At 51.5% G+C, this 21,984-nt stretch overlaps 1 protein-coding gene and 1 long non-coding RNA gene across 2 annotated transcripts in view; one reads left to right on the top strand and one right to left on the bottom strand.

Moving 5' to 3' along the window:
• Nucleotides 1-1,326: 1,326 nt before the first annotated feature.
• LOC131504105 (uncharacterized) lies at nucleotides 1,327-3,458 on the bottom strand. The gene is made up of 3 exons (XR_009257776.1): nucleotides 3,283-3,458; nucleotides 2,971-3,170; nucleotides 1,327-2,333 (listed from the first exon to the last, which is right to left on the bottom strand). It is a non-coding gene; the product is annotated as an uncharacterized LOC131504105 (long non-coding RNA).
• PTGFRN (prostaglandin F2 receptor inhibitor) overlaps nucleotides 3,332-21,984 on the top strand; it is an 85,697-nt gene continuing 67,044 nt past the window's right edge. The window contains exon 1 of the mRNA XM_058716076.1: nucleotides 3,332-3,733. Coding sequence (XP_058572059.1) covers nucleotides 3,337-3,733 — 397 coding nt within the window. The 5' untranslated portion in view covers nucleotides 3,332-3,336. The remainder of the gene's footprint in view (nucleotides 3,734-21,984) is intronic.

Raw genomic sequence — 21,984 nt, 5'->3', positions numbered from 1 at the left:
CTTCCCTTGCCACTCTGCTCAAGTAGGGCCAGGGGCATCTGGAGACTGTGTGTGTGTGTGTGTGTGTGTGTGTGTGTGTGCGCGCGCGCGTGCGTACATGGGCTGGTGCGGATGGCATCACTAACACACCACGTGTGGGTGAATCTTGGAACAATCAGCAAATTCATTCACAGGGACCTTTTAATAATTCCATTCTTAACTTTAAATAATAGGGCGTCTTTCCTGATCTCAGCAGGAATATCTGTCAGGAGTGAGTGTGAGGACATTCATGGGGTTTTCAGGGGGACATGCCCGAAGACAGAGAAGCGTAATCAAGAGACAAATCCTGGCTGTCTTGACCAGAGCCTCCAAGGGTCCTTTGTGATCTGGCAAAGGAAACCCAGGGTAGGACTCACCTCCTTGGGGATTGGGTGTGGGTCAGAGTTGCTGGAGAGTGAGTCTTGCCTTAGGCAAGCCCACAGATGAACCAAACTGAGAACAATTGGTTGGGGCAAAAGCCTTACCTGTATAGGAGGTTACTCACTCTGGCATAAATATCTTTCATAAGCAAAGCATCATTGGATTCCAGAGTCATGAATTAATAAATTGTGCTAGTCTGCTGCAGGTGTTCTGTTTCTTCAGGATTTTATCCTTTGGTAGTCAGGGCTATGCAAAGAGCAGTGGTTATGAGCAACTGTCTGGAGTTGAGTTATTAATTTACACCCATTTTCTGCAACAAAACGGCTGACTTGGGCTGACTCTCATGACACAGCTCACTGCCCGCTACCAACAGGCTATCCACTTCTGTCATCATTCTGCCTGCCCTGCCTGGGCAGTCTTATTTATTATTTCCATTTCAACTACTAACCACTGCTATTTCCATGATTGAAAATGCACCATTAATTTAATAACACCTGGGGGTGGAGAGGGGAGGGGAGGGGAGAAGAATCCCTATCATGTTAAATATACAACATCTATTATAAGCACATCCCTACACCTCACAGCTAAAGACCTCCCAATCATTCGAAACTCATTTCACAGACATACTCTCTGATCAGCTTTATTTGACAACTTTTCCTGGGACCGACCACTCCCTGTGTCACACCTGCATCTCGCCTACGCTGTCACACCTTCCAAGTCATGATGCGTGGACACTAAGCACCTCAAGGGCAGGAAATGCCTTGTCCATCTCTGTATTCCCAGGGTCTAGCCCTGTGCCTGGCATTAATTCGCTGTATAAATATTTGCTGAAGACCTATCATGTGTCCAGACTTGTACTTATTTGTTGAACAAAAGAGTTTTTAGCACCGACTCTTTCCTTTATTACACAAAAATACGAGTAGTATGCATGTTGTACCATTTTAGTCGGCTCAAGCTGCTATGGCAAATGCCATAGACTAGGTAGCTTAAACAAAAAAACACTTATTTATCATAGTTCTGGAGGCTTTAAGACCAAGATCAAGCTGCTAGATGGTTTAGTTCCTAGTGAGGGCCTTCTTCCTGGTTTGCAGACAGATATCATCTTGCTGTCTCTTTACATGGTGCAGAGATCTTCTTATAAGGGCACTGATTCCATTCATGAGGGCCCCATCCCATCCTCAGGACCTAATTACCCCCTAAAAGCCCCACCTCCAAATACCTTTTGGGATTAGGGCTTTAATGCATAAATTTGTGGCGGGTGGGGGCGGGGTAGATACAACCATTCAGTCCATAGCACGTGCTCACTTGAATGTGACCAAGTGCCAAGACATGTGGTCCAGACATTAAGCGCTGTGGTGGGGTTAAGAAAGGAAAAGATCCCAGCTTCTGGAGGGGCCCAGCCTTCCTCTTCTCTGTGGTTCCAGCATCTCCCAAGGCCTAACATCAGGCGTGCATTTAAGGTGGATTGAATTAAATTCAAAAACTTCCCAGAGAAATTCTAGAGGGTTCCATGGGATGGCAAGTGGAAAGGGATTTCAGGGTGGGTGAACAGAACGAAGAGCACCTCGGTGGCAAAAATGAAATAAAAATGTTTTCTTTATTGTGTTAAACTAGGATTTACCATTTTAACCGTGTTTAAGTATACAGTTCGGTGGCATTAAGACATTCATATTGTTGTGCCACCTGGGATGAATTTTTTTTAATGTTGATTTATATATTTTGAGAGAGAGAGAGCATGCATGCACACGCATGCAGGAGTGGGGGGGGGGGTGCAGAAGGAGGGAGGGAGACAGAATCCCAAGCAAGCTCTGTCCGCCCTGTCAGCCCCAAAAGGCTGGATCCGAAATCAAGAGTGGGACGCTTAACCCACTGAGCCACCCAGGCGCTCCTTTAAGAGTCCTTTTGGGAAGGTCCATACCTGGCTAACCACACACCTGTTAATGGAAATGATGCATCAGAGTAAAAACAGGGTTCCCCTCCCCAACCCAGGCAGTTTGTCCATTAACATCTGTGATCTGTTTTGCGTGTATTAATGAAAGGCCTTGGTGTTGGGGGGGCATGGCACTCCACGATGGTCCCTTATAGGAGCACTGGGTGGGGGGCACTCTTGTGAATCACCTTTGTGAAGTTTTAAACGAGGAACGCTAACAATTTTTTTTTTCAATACTGTGCCTTTTGTATTCAAATCGGAAGCTCAGAACCCTATTGTAGGGAAAAAAAAGAGTATTGGTAACCAGTTGTGTCCGCTTAAAGCAACACCCGTTTAGTCTTAAGAGTACATTCCATACCAAGAACTGTAGCTATTCATACATGGATTTTTGGTCTTGTTTTTTTGTCTTTTCCCCATGGGTGTATTTGTGGGAAGTGTTCTAATCAATGCCATAGGCACCCGGGAGAGGGAAGAGGCCCACCCGGCCACAGGGCGGTGAGCAGAGCCTGTGAGATCGAGGCTCTGGTCTTGCCACTAGGCCATGAGTCCTTGGGCAGGTCACCTGAACACGAGGTCTCGGTACCACGAAGAGATTGGAATCGGTGACCGTTAAAGTCCTCTCACCTCTGGGGAAGTCCTACCTGAACAATGTTTGGCAAGAGCCCAGCGGCTTGTCGGTGGGGTGCTGGGCTGGAGACGAGCGGTGGTGGGGGTGGGGGTGAGTGGGAGGCAGCTGAGGGAACAGCAGACACGCGTGGGTGCGTCCAGAGTGGCGGGACGCGGGCTGTCGGGGAAGAGAGCTGCAGCGATGGGGCTTCCAGCGGAGTCCTTCCAAGGCCAACTTTTAAAGGTCGGAGGAAAGTTGGTCGTGGGGCGGGGGCCCGAGGGGAGAGTGGGGTGGGCTCCGCCGCCTCCTCCCCTTTAAGCGGGTGGCCGGGCGCTGCCTCCGTTACCTGGAGCGGGGAGGGGCTTGGGAAAGTTTGTGTTTGTTGCTGGCAGAGCGCCGGATGGGAGGCGCGGGCGGGCGGGCGCTGCGGCTCTTCCCTTTTGCTTTCGGGAAGCGGTCGGGGCTGCGCGCTCGGCTCGGCGGGGCGGCTCCGGCGCCCGGCTCCCGGTGCCCGGCCGGCGGGAGGCGCGAGGCGGGAGGCGGGCGGGGGCAGGCGGGCGGGCGGCGCGGAGCGAGGGGCTCACGTACGGCCCAGCGCTGGGATTTCTCGGCTCGCGAGGAGAGCGGAGCAGGCGCGCGGCCCGGGCGGGGGAGCGCGGACTCTGGAGCAGCCGGAGCTGGAGGAGGAGGAGGAGGAGAGGCGGCGGGGACGCAGGAGGCGGGGGAGAGCCGCTCCCGCCCGGCGAGCATGGGGCGCCTGGCGCCGAGGCCGCTGCTGCTGGCGCTCCTGGGGCTGGGTGAGTGCACGCGCGGGGCTCGGCGGGGCGCGGGGGGCCCGGGGGAGGCTCGGCGGGGCGCAGCTGCGGCGCGCGGCCTGGGGCGCCGAGGTGCCGGGCGGCTCCCGGGAGAGGCGGCGGGGTACGCGGGCGGCGCGGGCCGGCGGGGAACGGCGCCGAGCCGCCCGGAGCGGGGCGCGAATCCAGCGGGGCCGCCCGGCCAGGCCGCGCGCCTCGCCCCACCTGTGCGGGGAGGGCGGGGGAGTGGCCCGTGGCCGGCTTCCCCCCGCCGCCCCGCAGCCCTCCCTACCTGTTGGCCGCCGGGAGCCGGCTCACCTTGAACTCCCGGCCTCGGAAGGTGCCCGCGGTCCCCAGCCGCGTCCCCAGGAGGGGGGCGGAAATATGCGCCTTTGATGTGCCCCGCCGTAGCCGAGACGGGCCGAATCGCCCCTGGCACATGCCAGCCCACGCTGAGTTGCCTTTCCAGGGATGGCAGGGAATCCGCCAACTTCCTTCTACGAAGGTCACGGGGTGGCCCAGAGCGCTACAGGAAAAATCGGTGTGCGCGTCCTTCGTCATGTTGGCGGTGGCTCGATATTCTGCCTCAGCCTTTTCCTTCAGCTCTTCTTCAAGCTGCCTAGCTGCACATTTGCACACAAAGACCTGGGAGCCGTGGCTTCTCCAACTTTTCCTACCTGTTACTTTTCTTCCCTTTCCCCTGTCTTCCACCCTCCCCAAATCTGGGTGCCTCTGGATAATTTGGCCCAGAGCCTTCCCCCAACCCAAGGAATCTTTGGGGTGTGTGTGTGTGTTTTCTCTCCATTTTCCTTTTACCCCATACACACAGACACCATCTTCGTGTAAATCTACGTGATTATCATAGTAGGGTTATTTAACATAACCATGCTGTTAGCAACAGTAGAAATGCATATGTTTGTTAAGTGACCACCAAGGTACCTGAGGTTCTGACCCCAGTGCTTTGATGTTCTTTAATATTCTTGGATCCCTTTGGTCTGTGTCAACCAGAACAGAAGGAGGCCTACGACCTGACCCGGGGTTCCCTTCCAAACCCCGAGAGAAGGCAGATCTGAATCATTTGCAGAATGCATGGTGTATGGTGTTTGTCCCAGCCAGGCCCCAGCTGCACACAGGGCAGATGACTACTCTGCACTTACAGGCAGAGGTCCCAGTGGAAGCCTTCCACAGCCACTCCTTTTCTGCTGACACCAGGGCCCACACTGTCCCAACCCCCACGACTCCTGCTGCTGGTGGGCCAGCCTTTCTAGCTGCTACTGGGTTTTCTTTCTTCACCTTTGAGGGCTTTTTCTATAATCCACTCCCTAAGAGAGCTCGTCCAGCCATATTGCTTTAGCTGCAACCATGTGCAGAAAGCTTCCAGATCTTTCACTTAGTTTTGTAGCATGCCTTGTATGGTCTCGGATCCTAAGGCTTTCCCCTTCACGCTGGGACCCTTGAAGTTTTCTGCTGTGATAGTCCATACCCGTTAATGGACTGATGTATCAGGATCAAACCAAGCCCATGGCCCATGGTTGGTTGCACAGATCGTGCACTGCACAACTCTAGGCCACGTTATTCACATTGTAGCCAATGTGAGTGACTCCCCCTAGAGTTGTGCAGTTTACAACCTGTGCACCAGTTCAGATGGTGGGCTCAGGTGGAAGTTTGAAAAGAGTGCCCTTGGGTGTAACTACATCGAGGGAAAGGCAAAGGGGGAAAAGAGATTGGCAAGAGCAAAAATAGAAACGGGGAAAGCACAGCTTGTAGAAGTCTTGGTTGTATGTGTCCCAGTGTATCCTATGCTGGTTGGGCATTTCGTGTTAACTATACATGAACGTCTATGGTGTTACCAGCTAGTGCCTTTTCCTCTAACAGCTCCTGAGCTTGGTATTCCAGATGATAGCTCTGCCCTACAGCATCACACTCGCTGTGGCTTCGTTGTGACCTCTGGGAAGCCCTCCGTGCTGTACTGCCTCCAGAAACTTAATATGTTGATGAACAAGCTCATCTTTCCTCTTGTGTTGCATCCTGGTGTAATCTTGCTGTCACTGCTCTTTTTTGACCTCTGTGTTCACACAGTCCCTCGATTTTGTGGCTTTTTTCCCCTAGCACAGACTCCAGCTTCTTCCCATTCTTCTTGTTTCTGCAGCTACTATCCTACTAGCCCAGGTTCTGATAGTTCCCCCCACAGATAACTTCTGACATCTTCCTGGTTGACCTTTTCCTCTAACCTCCCTTCTCAGTTCATCATTGTTCAGAAGGTTCGTTTTTGGGGGTCCCACCTGTGCTCATTGGTTCTTTATGATTTTTTCCTCCAAGGTTGCTATGCCCCTTGTGGTCTTTTCTCTCTGGTTTTCTCTCTGAATCAAATACTTCGTTCTGGGTAATGTTTGCTGTCCTTTGCATAGATTGTATGTGAACCTTCTGGACTTTCTATTTCCCATGGCCTAGGAATGTTTTTCCTGCTTCTCCCCTCTCGCCTGTGTATTCCCTTTCCCCCTAAAACTCGCTTCCTCCATGAAATTTTCCTACATCTGCCTCTCCGTGATCACATCAGAATCCACTCAGCTTCGCAGAGAAGGCTTTCACTTCTGTTGCCTGCGTCTGACCCGTCTTGTCCATCCATTCAAATACAGCATTTCTCGAATACCCATTAGAGCCCACAGAACGTCCCAGATGGATGCCTCATGGAGTGGTCGGTGCGGGTGGATGGACAAATAATGAAACAGCTAACTATAAGACAGAATGAAATACCTGACAGAGGAACCATGTGCTGGTAGGAAGCAAGGAAGAGGATGATTAATTTTGACTTGGGGTTGGGGTTGATTTTGCTGAAGAGGTGACATTTGAGCTGAGCTTTGAGGATAATTAGAATTTTGAAAGAAGGGGTGGGAGAGCATTCCAGGAAATGCACACTTGTGGGAAGGCATCAAGTTCAGATGAGTGAGAGTGTGTGGCTGCTTCAGGAAGGGCAGGGAAGCTCCTTGGAGCTGGAGGGAGGAGGAACAGGTGGGAGGGGAAAGGTGGGTGTGGGGTAGGTCCTGAAGGCTTTCTGTGCTGTGCTGAGAAGTCTGGGCTGCGAGGGATGAGTTTGTTGGCCTCATGGGTGTATTCTCCAGTCGTGTCACTTATTTATCTCACTGTATATAATTGTCTGTTTCTGGGCTAAATCCCCACCCTGATTATAACCCTAGAGCCAGGGACCATGGTCATCTTGTTCACTGTAGTATCCTTACTACTAATAGGGCACCTGGCCCATAGTAGGTATTTGGTAAGTGTTGGCTGACTGAATGAATACACGTATATATCCCTCAATCTGCGGGTAATGGGTAGCCATTAAAAGCTTTCAGGGTAAGGGGCGCCTGGGTGGCTCAGTCGGTTAAGTGCTGACTTCAGCTTAGGTCATGATCTTGTGGTTTGTGAGTTCGAGCCCTGCGTCGGGGCTCTGTGCTGACAGCTTGGAGCCTGGAGCCTGCTTTGGACTCTGTCTCCCTCTCTCTCTCGAAAACAAAATAAACATTAAAAAAAAAAAAAAAGCTCTCAGGGTGAGAGGAACACAACGTGGGGATGTATTCGAGGAGGTACGTCTTGCTAACACACAGCATGGATTAGAGAGTGAAAGGTACAAAGATCTGGGGAGGGTTTCAGATATTCTCCATGTGTGTCTTTAAAGAAAGGAATAACTTGCAAATCCATCGAAATCGTTTTTAAATGACAAAAGCATTACATCTATATTTTAAAATTCAAATAGGATAGAAGAATTTTGTACTAATTAGGCCAGACTGCTTTAACAAAGAAAGATTCTCGAAGCATAGTGGTTCAAACGATATAGAAGTGTCTTTCCAAACAGTCCCAAGGGGATGTTAAAGGTATCCCTGCCCCTCGCAGCCCTTCTGGCACCCTGGCTGATGGCAGTCCCCTGTCTTCAGCCCACCTAATGTCAGCTTGGTTGTCACCATCACTGTGCCAGCCCCATATTGAGGAAAGATCATAGAGGAGAACACCTGGGGGTTTCATAGGCCAGGCTTGGAAGGGGCGCTCATCATTTCTGTACACATTCCATTCAAGAGAACTTGGTCTGGTCACCCTAGCTGCAAGGGAAGCTGAGAAAAAGTGGCCTGGCAGCAATGGAGTGCCAGCTGCTGTGGAAGAGAAGAGTGGATTTGGCTGGGGGGGGGGGGGGGGTGGGTGGGATGGGGGGAGGACCAGCAGTCTCTGTCAGTTACAAAGGATGTAAGGTAAAAAGCAAATATGCCCACCCTTGCACGGCCCAGGCTCAGCCACTCGCATGATGTGCGTGTGTCCATATACTGAATGTTTCATTGGTTCTTGTTGTTTCTTTTTAAAAAAAGTTTTTTTAATGTTTGTTTATTTTTGAGACAGAGAGAGACAGTGTGAGTGAGGGGAGGGGCAGAGAGAGAGGGAGACACGGAATCCGAAGCAGGCTCCAGGCTCTGAGCTGTCATCACAGAGCCCGACGCGGGGCTCAGACCCATCGACTGCGAGGTCATGACCTGAGCCAAGGTCGGACACTCAACCGACCGAGCCACCCAGGCGCCCCGGTTCTTTTCGTTTCTGTAGAGGGCTCTGCACGTGACAGTAACGATATTTGCTGTTTCTAGAGCGCATATCAAGCATCAGGTTTTATTGTGCATTCTCTTACTGAATCCTCACAATACGTTGAGAAAGGTGCTGTTCTTTTCCCCATGTTGCACATGAGGAAACTGACTTCCCGTGTCCCGAGTCATTCAGCTGTTCCATGGCGGAGCCAGGATTTGATCACTGGAGTCCACTGTGCCTGTTACCACGGAAAAGTTGACCGATGTTCGCCATCATCTTATGCTGTTTGTTGCATGAGATTAGTTTCGCCAGAAAAGGGCAGCAGCATTTGGACACTCGGAGCGCAGTCAAACAGAGGAGGGTCTGGGACAAGTGCAGTCCAAGTGCAATTCCTGAAGGGGCCATCGCAGGAGCCACCTCCCAAATGTGGCAACTCTGCAACCCTTAGGTCACCGGGGACCCAAGGGCAACTTCCTCCAGAAAGCATGGGAGGAGGGGAAGGCTGGCAGGAGGAACCTAGTGAATGCATCCAGCTTAACGGTCTTTGAAGTGCCGTGGCCTTCAGAGATTCCTTGGCACTCATTTTAGCCTTGTTAACAGAATTCCTGTATCTGCCAAGCTGATTAATGCCTGCCCTGGCTATAATTATTCTTATTAGCCTGCTGAATAGGAAGCCTAGTTGTCAGTGATGGCTCCTTACAAGGCGGTCCGGCCGGTCGGCATTCGTATGACTATTTTGTTTTAGCGTTTTCTACCCCCCCCCCCCCGCCCCCGTAGATTGAACATACATTTTCATATCAGCACGGTGTGTGGAAGTCCCAGAAGCTGTGTGCTTGTCCGGCAGTGTGTCTGCATCTCACTTTATATCAAATGCAGCTGAGGGGAACCTGTCAGGGCACTTCGTAGCTGGTCAGTTTAATTGCCTTGCTTCCTTAAAGGCAGGGGAGCAAGGCCATATGACTCTGTGCCTTGGGAAAATAACTTGAACTGGCAAAGACGCTTCATAATTTATCTTCTGGAAAAGGCGAAGTGCTGCAGTTGGCACAGTCAGTGGTTTTTAGGTCTTGGAATAATCACTCCCCCCTCACACCCCCCCACCCCCAACTGTAGAGTCTTTGCAAAGCACCAGAATGAGACCCGGTCGTTAACGCAGTTGCGGACCGGCAATGTGATTTCCCGGAGACTAGAGATAATGGCACCGTGTACACGTTTGTGTTCTTCGAATGCTGATTTCTCCACAATGCTCCCTAAGTGTTTGTGTGAGATTACGGAGTCGCTCAGCAGCATGATTCAAGTTTAAGTATGATGTTTCTGGGACCTTAATTGCATCCTGCTTTGCACCTTTATAAGCAGCTGGAACGTGAGCATTTGCATCATTCGGGATATTTCAGGGGAGTCGAGAAACACTGGCTAGGGTTGCTGTGTCTCAGATGAATTTTTCTCGGCACTGTGAAGGACAGGATTACGTTGAAGGGTTCAGGACGCATTTCAGAATGGGTGCTCCCTTTGAATCCTAATGAAATAGAAGCAGTGTGCAGATGGTTAGGTTACTTCTCAGACCTTCAAAGTGGCACCAAGGGGCGCCTGGGTGGCTCAGTCGGTTAAGCGTCCGACATCGGCTCAGGTCATGATCTCGCGGTCTGTGGGTTCGAGCCTTGCGTCGGGCTCTGTGCCGACAGCTCAGAGCCTGGAGCCTGCTTCAGATTCTATGTCCCTCTCTCTGCCCCTCCCCCACTTGTGCTCTGTCTCTCTCTGTCTCTCAATAATAAAGAAAACATTAAAAAAATTTTTTTAAATAGAAGTGACACCAAGCCAAGAATGTCCTGGTAACGATTCTTCTCCATCCTTATGTAGAGCGGGACTGGGCCAGAACTTCGCAGCCTGTCGGCCATGGTAAGAGGAGCCAGTGTCATGATGCAGATGCTCTCAGCCCCCGGAGCCCACAGGTCGGAGCTGCCTCTAAACCAGACGCCCTGTTTACTGAAGAAGGCCCTGCAGATATTATCACTTCCCGTGTGCGCTCCGGTTTGACCGCGATTGCTAGTTGTCTCTTACCGGTGAACCACAACCCTTTCGCCCCGTTCTGGCCTTGGGAGGTGCTGTTTGAAGGTGGAAATTGAGCAGTCCAGTGACCTGGTGAGAGGTCACTTATCCATTCAGTGACTACTGAGAGCGTGCACACTCCTCGGCCCAGGCATTGTTTTGACTGCCGATTGGACAGTGAACCGAGCTGACTCAGGTCTGCCGTCCCTCAGGTGGGACGGGATGCATGGGTGTGTGGTGGGTGGTGTCCCCACAGGGTGCAGCACCTCCTGGATGATGGAGGTGAGGGTCAAGGGCATGCAGCCGGGGATGGCAGCAGCTAGGGAGCAGGACCAGGAAAGGAGAGTTCTAGAAGGAATAGTCAGGGCTGGAGGAAGATCCAGGAGAGCCCCCTGCCAGAAGCAAGCAGAGAGGGTTTGAGGAGACCCGCTATGGGGGTTGGCCAAATGCTGCTGAAAATGCAGGAAGATCAAGGTGAAGAGAAGCCTTGGATTGCGAGATTGTGATTGTGACCCAACAGTGAAGGACGAGGCGGAATCGCCGACGTCGAGGAGTGAGTGAAGTGGGACCGCCATAGCAGGTGCCACAGCCCACCTTTTCAGGGTGTTGCCTGCTGGGAGGCCAGGCTGAGCGGGGCAGAGGGCTGCTACAGGATGATTGCTGGGGCTGCACTCCAGGGACGGGAGGCAGCAGGGTGGGAGGCTTCCAGAGCGCCCTGGCCTTGGAGGTCAGAGTGCCAGGCAGTCTCCCCGAGAGGAGGGAAGGGCGAGGTGGAGGGGGGATGTGCAGGGAGCAGTGTGGCATGGGAACCATGGGCTCGGCCACGCTTGCAGCCTTTTTAGCCTGAAGAGTGGTCACAGAGTCCCCAGACATGCCCGATAGAGGTTGTCCGTGTGTTCCCTTTCTCTGCACAAACTGAAAGTGTTTCCCGTGTTCCTCTGGACGTCTTCTTCCTTGTTGATTGGTGGAATTAGCCTCCTTTCTGATGGCTGCTTTTAGACCTTTAGCTGCTAGGTGGGACTTCCAGCACAGGGACTTTGTGGCCATTTTTATAACCCATCTTTATCTCATGCTCACCGGCTAAGAAGATTTCAGCAGTTTGTATTCCATGTGCTTTTTCTAAACTCTTTCTGCTCTCAGAAATCACTTTCCTGGAGGCCAAGTAGGGATCAGGCTTTGGAATGTGCCCTTTAGCAGCCCTCCAACATCGGACGGGTTTCTTCACCTCTCTGACCTTGGCTTCTACATCTGTCAAGTGGGACTAATATCTCGCTCGCAGGTTTGTCACGAAGATAAAAATCTAGAAAAATGCAAACCTACACTTTCTGTGCTCCTTAGACCTTTGCTACTCAAAGTGGGGTTCGGGGACCGGCTGCGTTGGTGGCATCAGGGAGAATCTCAGGGCCTGCACTCCAGTCTGTGGAGTCAGAGTCTGTGTTTTAACTGGATCCCCCGGGGATTCAAATGCCTGCTAAAGTTTGAGAAGCACTGGCCTGGAAGAGAGCTTGGCATGTATCTGGTGGCCTTGGCTTCCCTTGGTGAGCTCTGTCTGAGGCAAAGGCCGTGGTCAGGGTTAGAGCTAGAAGTGAGCTGGGGTGGGCTCTATGGGAATGTGACAGGCGCTCAGTTGGCCACGAAGGATGCGGTTCACGTAGGTCTGTTGTGGTGGCAATTATATCGCGTCCAGGTGTTGTAGGGAAAAGGCAGGATCCTGTGACTAGCAGGAGTTGGGGGCTGGAGAGCAGGTATGCCAGGGAGAAGCCAATATGGGGATTATTCCTCCCTAAGAAATTCCTCCCTACCTCTTACATAGCACTTAGTTTGTGCCTGGCACTGCACTTACCGTATATGAAGTCCTTTAGCGAGCTTCAGAACCCATGAGGCAGGTGCTGTTACCACCCCCATTTGAGAGATGATAACACTGAGTCACAGAGACATGGAGCAAACTGCTCCAGGTTACGGGCAGTGGCGTTGCTGCTGGGATTCAAGCCCACACCGCCTGGCTCCAGAGTCTGGGCGTGTTACCACAGTAGGCTGTTCTGCTTCTCTGTGTCAGTACAGATATGCAGAGTCTGACCTGGGTTGGAAAACAGACAGAGGAATTGATACAATTAGCCAAAATGTGATAACATGTGTTTCCTTGTCTTTTAAAACAGCAGGTGCAGATTCTGGCCCTGATCTTCCACTCACTAGTTTTGTGACCTTGGACAAGTTGCTGACTAGCTCTTAGCCTCAGTCCAGTAAGGCCTGGGCTAGCTGATCCCGAAGGCCCCCTTCCATCTCCAGAACTGCTGGAATCCGCGCTGACCCCTGCTGGCGGCCATATGGGCTGCTTGGTCCAGCCCTGGGATCCCTGGCTCCTGGCCTACCTTCCCCAGCTCTCCTCCTGTCTATAGCCTGTGCCTCTCACCTCTCACCTGCCTGGCACCTTTCCACAGAGGGACGGCTGGGGACCCAGAGGGCTCTGGGAATTGTTTGTTGTTCTGTGTCCGTGTTGGTAACTGCTTCCTCCTTCCAGACCACTTCCCGTGCTGGGAAACAGGGTATCTTTCCCTGTGGTTCTTGAGGTCACGGAGGTATCCCAACCACCAGGCCAACTGCGCCTTCAGACGGACTTTCTGGGAGAAGTTGCAGAAACAGTAAAACCAATTAGGCATTTCTAGATGGCGGACATTTTCTTATTACTGATTCAGTTGTTTGCAAGTGTTGTTGAGGAAATCAGCCATTAGTGAGTGAGTCGGGGTGGAGATAATCAAGTCTCAGCCCTCAGAAATGTGACTTGTGTTTTCTTCCACATTTAGCCTTCCAATCTAGGAGAGAGCCTGGGAGACGGTTACTTTGCATAGACTCTCTTTTTCCTAACAGTCTCCACCCCACAGTGAGAAGAGACAAAGACATCTTTAAATGTGTCCACATATCGACACTAGTTTGGATTTTCCACTTGCCTAAAGGATAAGAGGGTCGAAATTCCGACATTTCCAATCAAGAGCCTTAACTGGCTCAGGAATGTGTTTCTCGTGTGTGGGGACTTTCTTCCTTCTCATTCTGTTAGTCTGAAGGAGGAAGGTAAAAACGACGTTGGATGTGATACCAACGAAAAGGGTGTACCCGGAGGACCTCCGTGTTGTTGCTGTGGCCTTGGTCTTTGCTGCGTCCTGGCTGCCTTGAGATGTAATGTGTGCTGCTGACCTAACAGTGCTCCTCACTCATCTTGGATGTGGAGATTTTCCCAGGCTTACCAGGAGCCTTCCAGGAGTGAGTTCTTGCATGTGTTTGAAGGTGAAGGGCTGGCTCGTGCGGTATAAATGCACCGTCCCCTAGGATGTCCTAAGAGCGGAGTGCCAGCCGATTTGGTGTCTGTCCAGTGCGCTGCCGCTCTGCTTCTGTTGCGGCGAGGACTTCAGAAAGCGAAGCCAAGCCACTTTGGGCATGGCGATTCATTTTTCCATTTTCCGAAGGCTGGCACATCCAAATGTTTTCTTATTTATTACAGGGCACCGTAGTCCGTCATCTTCGACTGAGGAATCCGTACAGTAAGCCTGAAACTCAGGCCATGGTGCCTAGCCCAGAGCCTGGCATGTGGCGGGCCCCTGGATTGCGCAAAGTGGTGGCAGTTGTGGATTAATGATTTGTGCCCAGTTGCTACCCTACTCTGCCGTATGAGACGTTCCTGCTTTTCCTCGGGAGCTTACCTTTTAGTGCTTCAGCAGCACTTAGGGACTATTTACTGTGTTTCTGACACTGGGAAATTACAAAGGAACTAGGAAAGGGGGGGCCAACGTGGAGACAGAACCCGTTATAACAGAGTGGATCGCCGGTGCTTTTGAAACGTCGAAGTGGCTGAATCGTTAGATAGCTGTGCATATGGGGCTGTCAGGATCCCAGGGACAAAAGCGAGGCCAGGAGCTGTTAATTATGGAAAGGCTCCACGGAGCAGGTGGGACTAGAAAGCACTTTGAGCCAGGAGCAGGCAGAGCATTTCAAGTTAGGAAAATGACCCGCACAGTGTCTCAGAGGTGGGAGTAGATCGGTGTCGTGCCGGTTGGCATTCCGTCCGGGAATTAGCTGACTTAAACTGGAACGGTACGAGAGACCTCAGGGGATGTGGATATTAAGCTCTGAGGAGGGGAGGTTGGCGGAGAGGACGAATGTGAGCAAAGTCACCCTGAGAGGTGTTGTCAGTGCCCACATAGCAGCTCAGAGCCCACGTGCATAAGGCTGGTGAGGTCTGCTGGGGCTTGCAGGGAGCTTGCCTGCTAAATTAAGGTGGTAAGTCAGGCCCTAATCCTATTCTGGGTTGTTTCCTACAAGGAAAATGGCTCACAAAACAATTACTGATGTTCCCCATAGGTGGTCGGTCAGAACATTTCTTCAAAGGACTAACACCTGATAAGAGACACAGATACCTCGTAGAGGAGAAAAGGGGGATTTTAGATGCTTTTCTCTGGAAACCCAGTTTATGCAACCGCGTGGTCCGTTCATCAGAGCCCCCGCTTTAATAACAATTTATCCCGCAAATAAGCGTGCAGTCGAAACACCAGGATGAGTCTCAGCTCAAGGGTTGTACCTCGTGCAGTCGAAACACCAGGATGAGTCTCAGCTCAAGTGTTGTACCTGGCTCGTAAGTGGCAGAGGAGGGAGCTCTGTGGGCGCATCTCCGGAATATCACAGCGGTGTAGTAAGGTGGGGGTATACTGCCCAGTTGTAGCCTCAGGATCCACGAGCCTTACGGGAGTTAACCCCAAGGCCGGGTGTGAGTTTGGTCCTAAGGAAACAGCAGTGCTCACACGAGCTCTGTGTCCCGTCCAGCACGTTCATCGAAGGCATCCGGGCCTCAGAACAGACAAGTGTGAAAACCGAACCCGTGATCGTTTTCCCCAGTCACCCTCACTCCATGCCCTTAGGAACCGACTCTACAGCCTATGTATGCAGTGCCCCTCTTCTGTTCATATGTCATCTTGGAATTAATTCCATTTGTTTGAGTCTCTGGGGCTCAGGTCAAGCCTTGCTGCCCTGAGAGAGGATGACACGTTCTGACCCAGGGTGAGGCTGCCTGTAGCACATTCCTTTGTCATTGGCTCTCGTTGAGCCACGTTCCTTCACAGCACAGCCATCAATTGATGGTCTGTTTATTAGGAAGGGTTTTATCTCCCCCCAGCTGGAAGGCCCGTGAAAACGGGACGGTGTCCGTTTTTGTTTACCCTGGCGTGTAGGCATGCAAGCCTGCGGATGATTAGATTAGTGTGTGTGCTTAGAAAACGTCTGTAGAGGGGCGCCTGGGTGGCACAGTCGGTTAAGCGTCCGACTTCAGCCAGGTCACGATCTCGCGGTCCGTGAGTTCGATCCCCGCGTCAGGCTCTGGGCTGATGGCTCGGAGCCTGGAGCCTGTTTCCGATTCTGTGTCTCCCTCTCTCTCTGTCCCTCCCCCGTTCATGCTCTGTCTCTCTCTGTCCCAAAAAATAAAAAATAAACGTTGAAAAAAAAAAAAAAAAAAAAAGAAAACGTCTGTAGATATCTTGCATATGTACGTGTGCAAATAGCGTGTGTACTGTAGAGGGCATGTACCGCACCTCTGTGAGATGCACATGTAAAATCTGTGTTGTGGAACCTTAATCACAGGATTCAGAGGTGACCTGTGTGTCCTTCTCTCTTTTGCATGTGTGCTTGCGGTCTCTTTTTGTGACTACCACAGTATTTCTGGAGGACTTGACTGTGACTCCATTTCTAGGACAGAGGGTTGTGGAGTGGGCTAGGAGAAAATGGAGTCCACACGTGAAGAAGAAGGGACGGGAAAGCCTCCAGTCTTGCTTGGGAGGTTTTCCTCAGTTCTTTTCCTTGGCAGCTGGTGTGGAGGACCGACGACTCGTGGGCTCTGGCTATTGTCTTTCCACCACCTCCACCCCTTCCTCCCTTTGTGGGGTTGACATAACCTCTCCCATCCCCAACTAGCATCTCCTCCCTTCCTGGGCTTCCTCGTGCTCACAGCGTGGAGAAGCAGGATTCTCTACTCGCAGTGCGAGCCTCAGGGGCCCCGTGGCGGGGTCAGTCCAGACCACAGCCCGCAGGGCCTGTCACCCCTGCTCCGGCCAGCAGCCAGCTCTGGCCACGTCTGAGGGAAGGGGCAGTGTGCTGCTGCCTGCGGCCCGTGGCTCGCCCCTCCGTTTGCCTCCTTCGTAACTACTACTTCCTCTCCACCCTGTGCCAGGCGTTACTCTAGAGCTCTGGCACGTAGGGACGTAGACACAGTCCCTCGACCCCTGTAGCTGCCAGTCTAGATGTGGAGGCGTGACCCACACACGGGAAGCGAGGTGACGTTGAAGAGGTGTCCGAGATCATTCGAGACGAAAACGTGTGGAGAGAAGGGAGAGTATTGGGGGCTGGTTTAGACGGAGGCGCTCTTGCAGGAGAGGTAAGGTGACGGACATAATGCTCCATACCTGTGTGTGTTACTACCTGTGTCTCCTCTGTACCTGTCTGTGCGTTTTTTAGGCTTTGGTACCGTGTCTGGAACGAGAACCTTTTATAAGGATCCAAAGCACCCAGCTGTGTTGGCTCCTCTAGCCCCACGGCTGAGTGATAATAACCCTGAGGTGTCAAAATGTGGGCTTTGGAATATTGGGATTGCGTCGCCTCCCGAGGTGCCGAGGTCCCCACCCCGCGGTGTTCTTGACCGATGCTGTGTGTGACAGGTACCCTAGCCCTGTGCTCTTTGCTTTCTGCGCTGAGCTTAGCAAAGAGCTCTTCTGGAAGTTACTGATCAGGGGTCATTTCTGATATCAGTGAGATGAAGTAACTCCTGTTCACCCCCCTAGACGATGATCCAAAGATCAGTTTGGGTTCTGACATTCCAGTTTGCCAAAGCCCACTGAGGTAGAAGTGAGTGATCAGTCATTCTGTCACCAGGCACGTTGCTGGGCTGGGAATGTGGTGATGAGGAGGCAACGATCTGCCCCTTCAAGGGGCTCACAGTCCTATGAGGGCAGCACACGAGCTTCCTACGAGCGGTGGCTGAGCCGAGTTGCCCCTCAGAGGCACATTCACAACTCTGGCTGGGGACTGAGGCAGGGGGAAGGGGGAGGTTGGGGATCAGGAACGGCTTCCGTCAGGTGAACTTCTATGAGCTTACTGAATCTTGTCGATCATCGGGGTTTTGTCTGACAGAGAAGGGGTGGGGTATTTGTTTCAGGCAGAGGGGAGAGCAAGGGTAGGGAAATTGACCCATTTGTAAGGGCATTTTTGGGGCTAGAGCTGAGGGCCTCTCCAGAGGGAAAGGGTTGGGACGGGAGAGAAAATCGTAAGATTGGGAAGCGCTTTGAATGCCACCTGGAGGAGTTTAAGTCTGATGTTGTAGGTGAGTGTCTGTTTTGTTTTGTTTTTTCAGGTGCTGTGTTCCCTAGAATGCTTTAAGCCCCTCCTGTCCTTTATTTACTTATATCTTAGGATTCCCATTGTTGGAGAACTCCTCTCCTCCTGGCCTTTCTGCAAAGCTGCCACACTGTTTCCGCCTCCTCAGCTCTGGCACTTGGCTAGGTATTGGCTCAGTCACCTTACCTGGTGATGTGGTTCAGCACACGGTAGGTGTGTGAAATATCAGACTGATAGAGCTAAAGTCTTCTCCTTAAAGGGCGTGTGAACCCAGAGTCTTCTGTTGAAGACCACCACAGTGTATTGCTTACTGAGCCTCAGTGGGGAAGATGGGCAGGGACGTCCACACCACCCATGGCAACTGGCAGTGTGCCTAGAGGTGTCAAGGGTGGGCTTGAGTGAGGCCTCGCTAGGGAAGAAGGGTGGACAAGGCTAAGAAAGAGCAGGGAAAGGGTACCGGAGACAGTAAAATAGAGAGAGAGAGGACAAAGCTGGCTACGGTAGGAGTAGGGGAGTATTTCACCGACGACTGTCTCAGGTGCCTTCCACGCACAAATGCGAGTTTAAACCCAATGTGAATCCCCCATTCTCTTGAAACTAGAGGCTGAAAGGAGGGCCAGGTGTTCGCCCAGAACTTGGCAGACCACGCTGGCCAGTTCGAACATGGGGAGAATTGAAAATGGCTGAGCAGTGAGGGATGCTGCTCAGTGCTTGGGCCGCTAGCAGCTGTTAATTTTACAGAACGCTCCAAACTAATCCTTCTGGATAGATCTTGCCGCAGCCTTTTCTGTCTCTGGTCCTTGGGCAGAGAATTGTTTAAATCATTCTACACGTAGAGAGTTATTTTGGTTATTCATTAGCGCAGGTTGCCTCAAAGTGGTCTCTGCGCGTGTCGTTTGGCCACCTAACTTCTCGGAACCTCAGTTTCCTTATTTAATCCTCTCAAGGTTGAGTATTAAATCATGTGAGCAGGCTTTGCAAACTGTAAAGCAGGGCTATAAATGTAAGGTGGTTTCTGTCCATTACTGAGTCTTTGAGGGCAAAGCTGTCTGCTCAATACTTGGCCTACTGTGTCCGTTAGGGTTCCATCAGGGAAGCAGAGCCACTGTAAATATGGTGGAACAAGGCCCGTGTCAGAGGAATTAATCTTTACACAATTATGGGAGATGCTGAGGAAGTGAAGGCTTGAAAGGGGGAGCCAGAGGAGCCGAGGAAAACCACCGGTCAGGCCTCCTGAAGCACCGGTGGCCAGGTTGGGGCTTACAGAGGACCTGGGAGCCACGCAGAGTGGGACGGTGAAGCGGGGGAGGGGGTGGCAAAGGGTCTGGGAAAAGCCTGTTTAGAGCTACCGCCTCTGCCTTTGCAGCCGAGCTGGTGGTGGTCTTGGGGTCACGCTGGTCGCTAGGGATAGTGCTTGGGAAGAAACCTGGAGCAGAAAGAAAAACCGGGACAAAACTAGTGCTCGCGAGTGCCCGCGCATCTGTCTCTCGCCATCTTTAGCCATGGCGACCACCAGAGCGTAATGGCTGCAGCTTCCCTTCCCTCTGCCTCCCAAGTCTCACAGGTGCTTCTGAAAAATTCTGGGTTCCTCTCAACCCGGAGCTGCACAGGGAGGAGGATGCTGGGAGATGTAGTGCCAGCTTGGCCGAGCTGACACAGTAGAGAACCCCCACGATTTCATAACGTAGAATTAAAGATTTCGCAAGGCTCTGCCCCCACCCCGGGGTCTCTCAGAGGCCCCGGAACTGGAAGCAATGTCATGCTTATAGGATACAGCATTTTACTAGGAAGAAGTTCAGTCAGTTCGTGATCCAGTCTTTTTTTTTTTTTTAACATGAAATTTATTGTCAAACTGGTTTCCATACAACGCCCAGTGCTCATCCCAACAGGGGCCCTCATGAACCAGTCTTTTAAGAAGTGGCTTGCAGTTGCGTTTTTCAGCCGCTGGGGGCCCTGCATCTCTCCTGTTGTCCTCGCCCTCCTGTCCATCATGCCAGAGGTAATGGTTATCTCAGCACCAGAAGCTAAGTGAAGGCGGGTTGTTCCTGAAGAGCCTGTCAGTTCCGGTGGAGTCAGTGTTGTTCGTGTCACCGGGTTCTTGTTTGACCCACGGCATATGGATACTAGCTCCGCCTTGCCCTGGATGAAGGCTACCCCATGCCCATGAGCAGGTATGAGCAGCTACAGACCAGAGCCAGATATCACCGGAGATAGATGTTAGGTGAGAACAAGGCTTGCCTGACTGGACCGCCCTTCCCCGCCCCGTGGTCTGTTCGCCACCCTGCCCCTCCCTCATGTTGCGGCAGCCAGCCTGGGCCAGCAAAGACTCAGGGAGGGTCTTCTACGGTAAGCTCAGCCCCTAGGAAAATCCCACTGTGTGAGATTTAATGGCCATACCTGGACCTTGTTGTCACTCAGAATTCTTCTACTGTTTTTTTTTTCTTTTAACATTTATTTATTTGTGGGGGAGAGCACAAGCAGGGGAGGGGCAGAGAAGGGACAGAGGATCCGAAGAGGGCTCTGCGCTGACAGGCTGACACTCACGAGCCCGACGTGGGGCTCGAACTCACGAACTGCAAGATCACACCTGAACCCAAGTCAGACGCTCAACTGACTGAGCCACCCGTGTGCCCCTCTTTTCCCTTTTTGATTGTCCACTCTGATTTTCCTCATGACCACAGCTTCTTCCTTCTTGCCCCTTTTAAGTTCCCTTGTATCTCTTGAACCTAATCTTCATCCTCACTGTGATCGCTCGATCTTGAATGTTCCTGTTGTCCAGTCCACCAGGCCACGCTCACTGTCCTGGGCTCTACTCCTAGTGTGGCGTGCATTTCAACGGTGGGCTTGTCAATATCCCATAACCCACTCCCATAGTCCTTTGCCAGTTCTTGCACGTGGTTGAGTTATCCACACCGACCATTGTCTCTGATCCTGAGCTGTATCATGCTGCTGGGGAAAATCTCGAAACCTGCCCGCCTGAGTTTCCTCCAAATCAGGGGGTCATTACTGCATTTCAGCCCTCCCTTGTGTTCATTCTGTAATGGTTTCCTATTACAATCCTTTTTTTTAATGCTTTTATTTAAAAATTTTTAACGTTTATTAATTTTTGAGAGAGAGAGAGAGAGAGAGACAGAACATGAGCAGGGGAGGGGCAGAGAGAGGGAGACACAGAATCCAAAACAGCTCCAGGCTCTGAGCTGTCAGCACAGAGCCCGATGCGGAGCTCGACCTCACAAACTATGAGTGAAATCATGACTTGAACTAAAGTCGGGTGCTTAACCGACTGAGCCACCCAGGCGCCCCTCTATTATATTCCTTCTAATGGCTTATTCTAAACCTTTTCCATGATAAGATCTAAACCCCTCTCTGCTGCTTTACTGAGACATTGGGGATGGACTTAATGTTCCTCAAGCTTTTGCCTCAAAACTTTATTATAATTTGGGCATCTGGGTGGCTCAGTTGGTTAAGCATCCAATTTCGGTGAGCTCCGGTCATGATCTCACTGCTTGTGAGTTTGAGCCCCGCGTCGGGCTCTGCTGACAGCTTGGAGCCTGGAGCCTGCTTTAGATTCTGTCTCTATCTCTCTATCCCTCCCCTGCTCGCTCTCTGTCTCTCTCTCTCTCTCTCTCTCAAATATAAAATAAAACATAAGAAAAAGGGGGGGCTTTAATTTTACCCATCCTTTTCTCCTAAATTCTAACAAAAGTAAGGGCCCTGTCTTTGGCTCCTTTTGTCTCTATAATTATGTATACATTCTGTCTCCCTGTATGACCCCAGGCAACCTGTGGCTTTAAATATCATCTATGTGCTGGTGACTCTTCAATGAAGCTCTTTGCTTGGGCCTCCCCCCAGCTCCAGATATACACAGTTGACTCTTGGTCAACGTGGGTTTGAACTATATATGCAGGTTCGCTTACATGTGGACTTTTTACAGTACCATACAATAAATGTATTTTCTTTCTTCTGATTTTCATAATATTTTCCTTTTCTCTAGCTTACTTTATTTTAAGAATATAATATACACTCCGTAGGACATACAAAATGTTGTGTTCGTCAACTATGTTATTAGGAAGGCTTTCGGTCAACAACAGTAGGCTATTCGTAGCTAAGCTTTTGGAGAGTCAAAACTTATATGTGTATATTTGGCTGCCTGGGGGGTTGGCACCCCTAACCCCCATGTGGTTTAAGGATCGACTAACTATGCAAGGTGTATCCTGAGTCTGACCACTCTGAGAATGACTACCATTATAGCCTGAGGACAGGTGCCCATCATCGTGTACTTGATC

The sequence above is a fragment of the Neofelis nebulosa genome, chromosome 2, assembly GCF_028018385.1.
Source record: "Neofelis nebulosa isolate mNeoNeb1 chromosome 2, mNeoNeb1.pri, whole genome shotgun sequence".
Lineage (NCBI taxonomy): Eukaryota > Metazoa > Chordata > Mammalia > Carnivora > Felidae > Neofelis > Neofelis nebulosa.
Note: the sequence above shows the minus strand (reverse complement) of the source record. Positions and strands in the feature narration are given on the sequence as shown.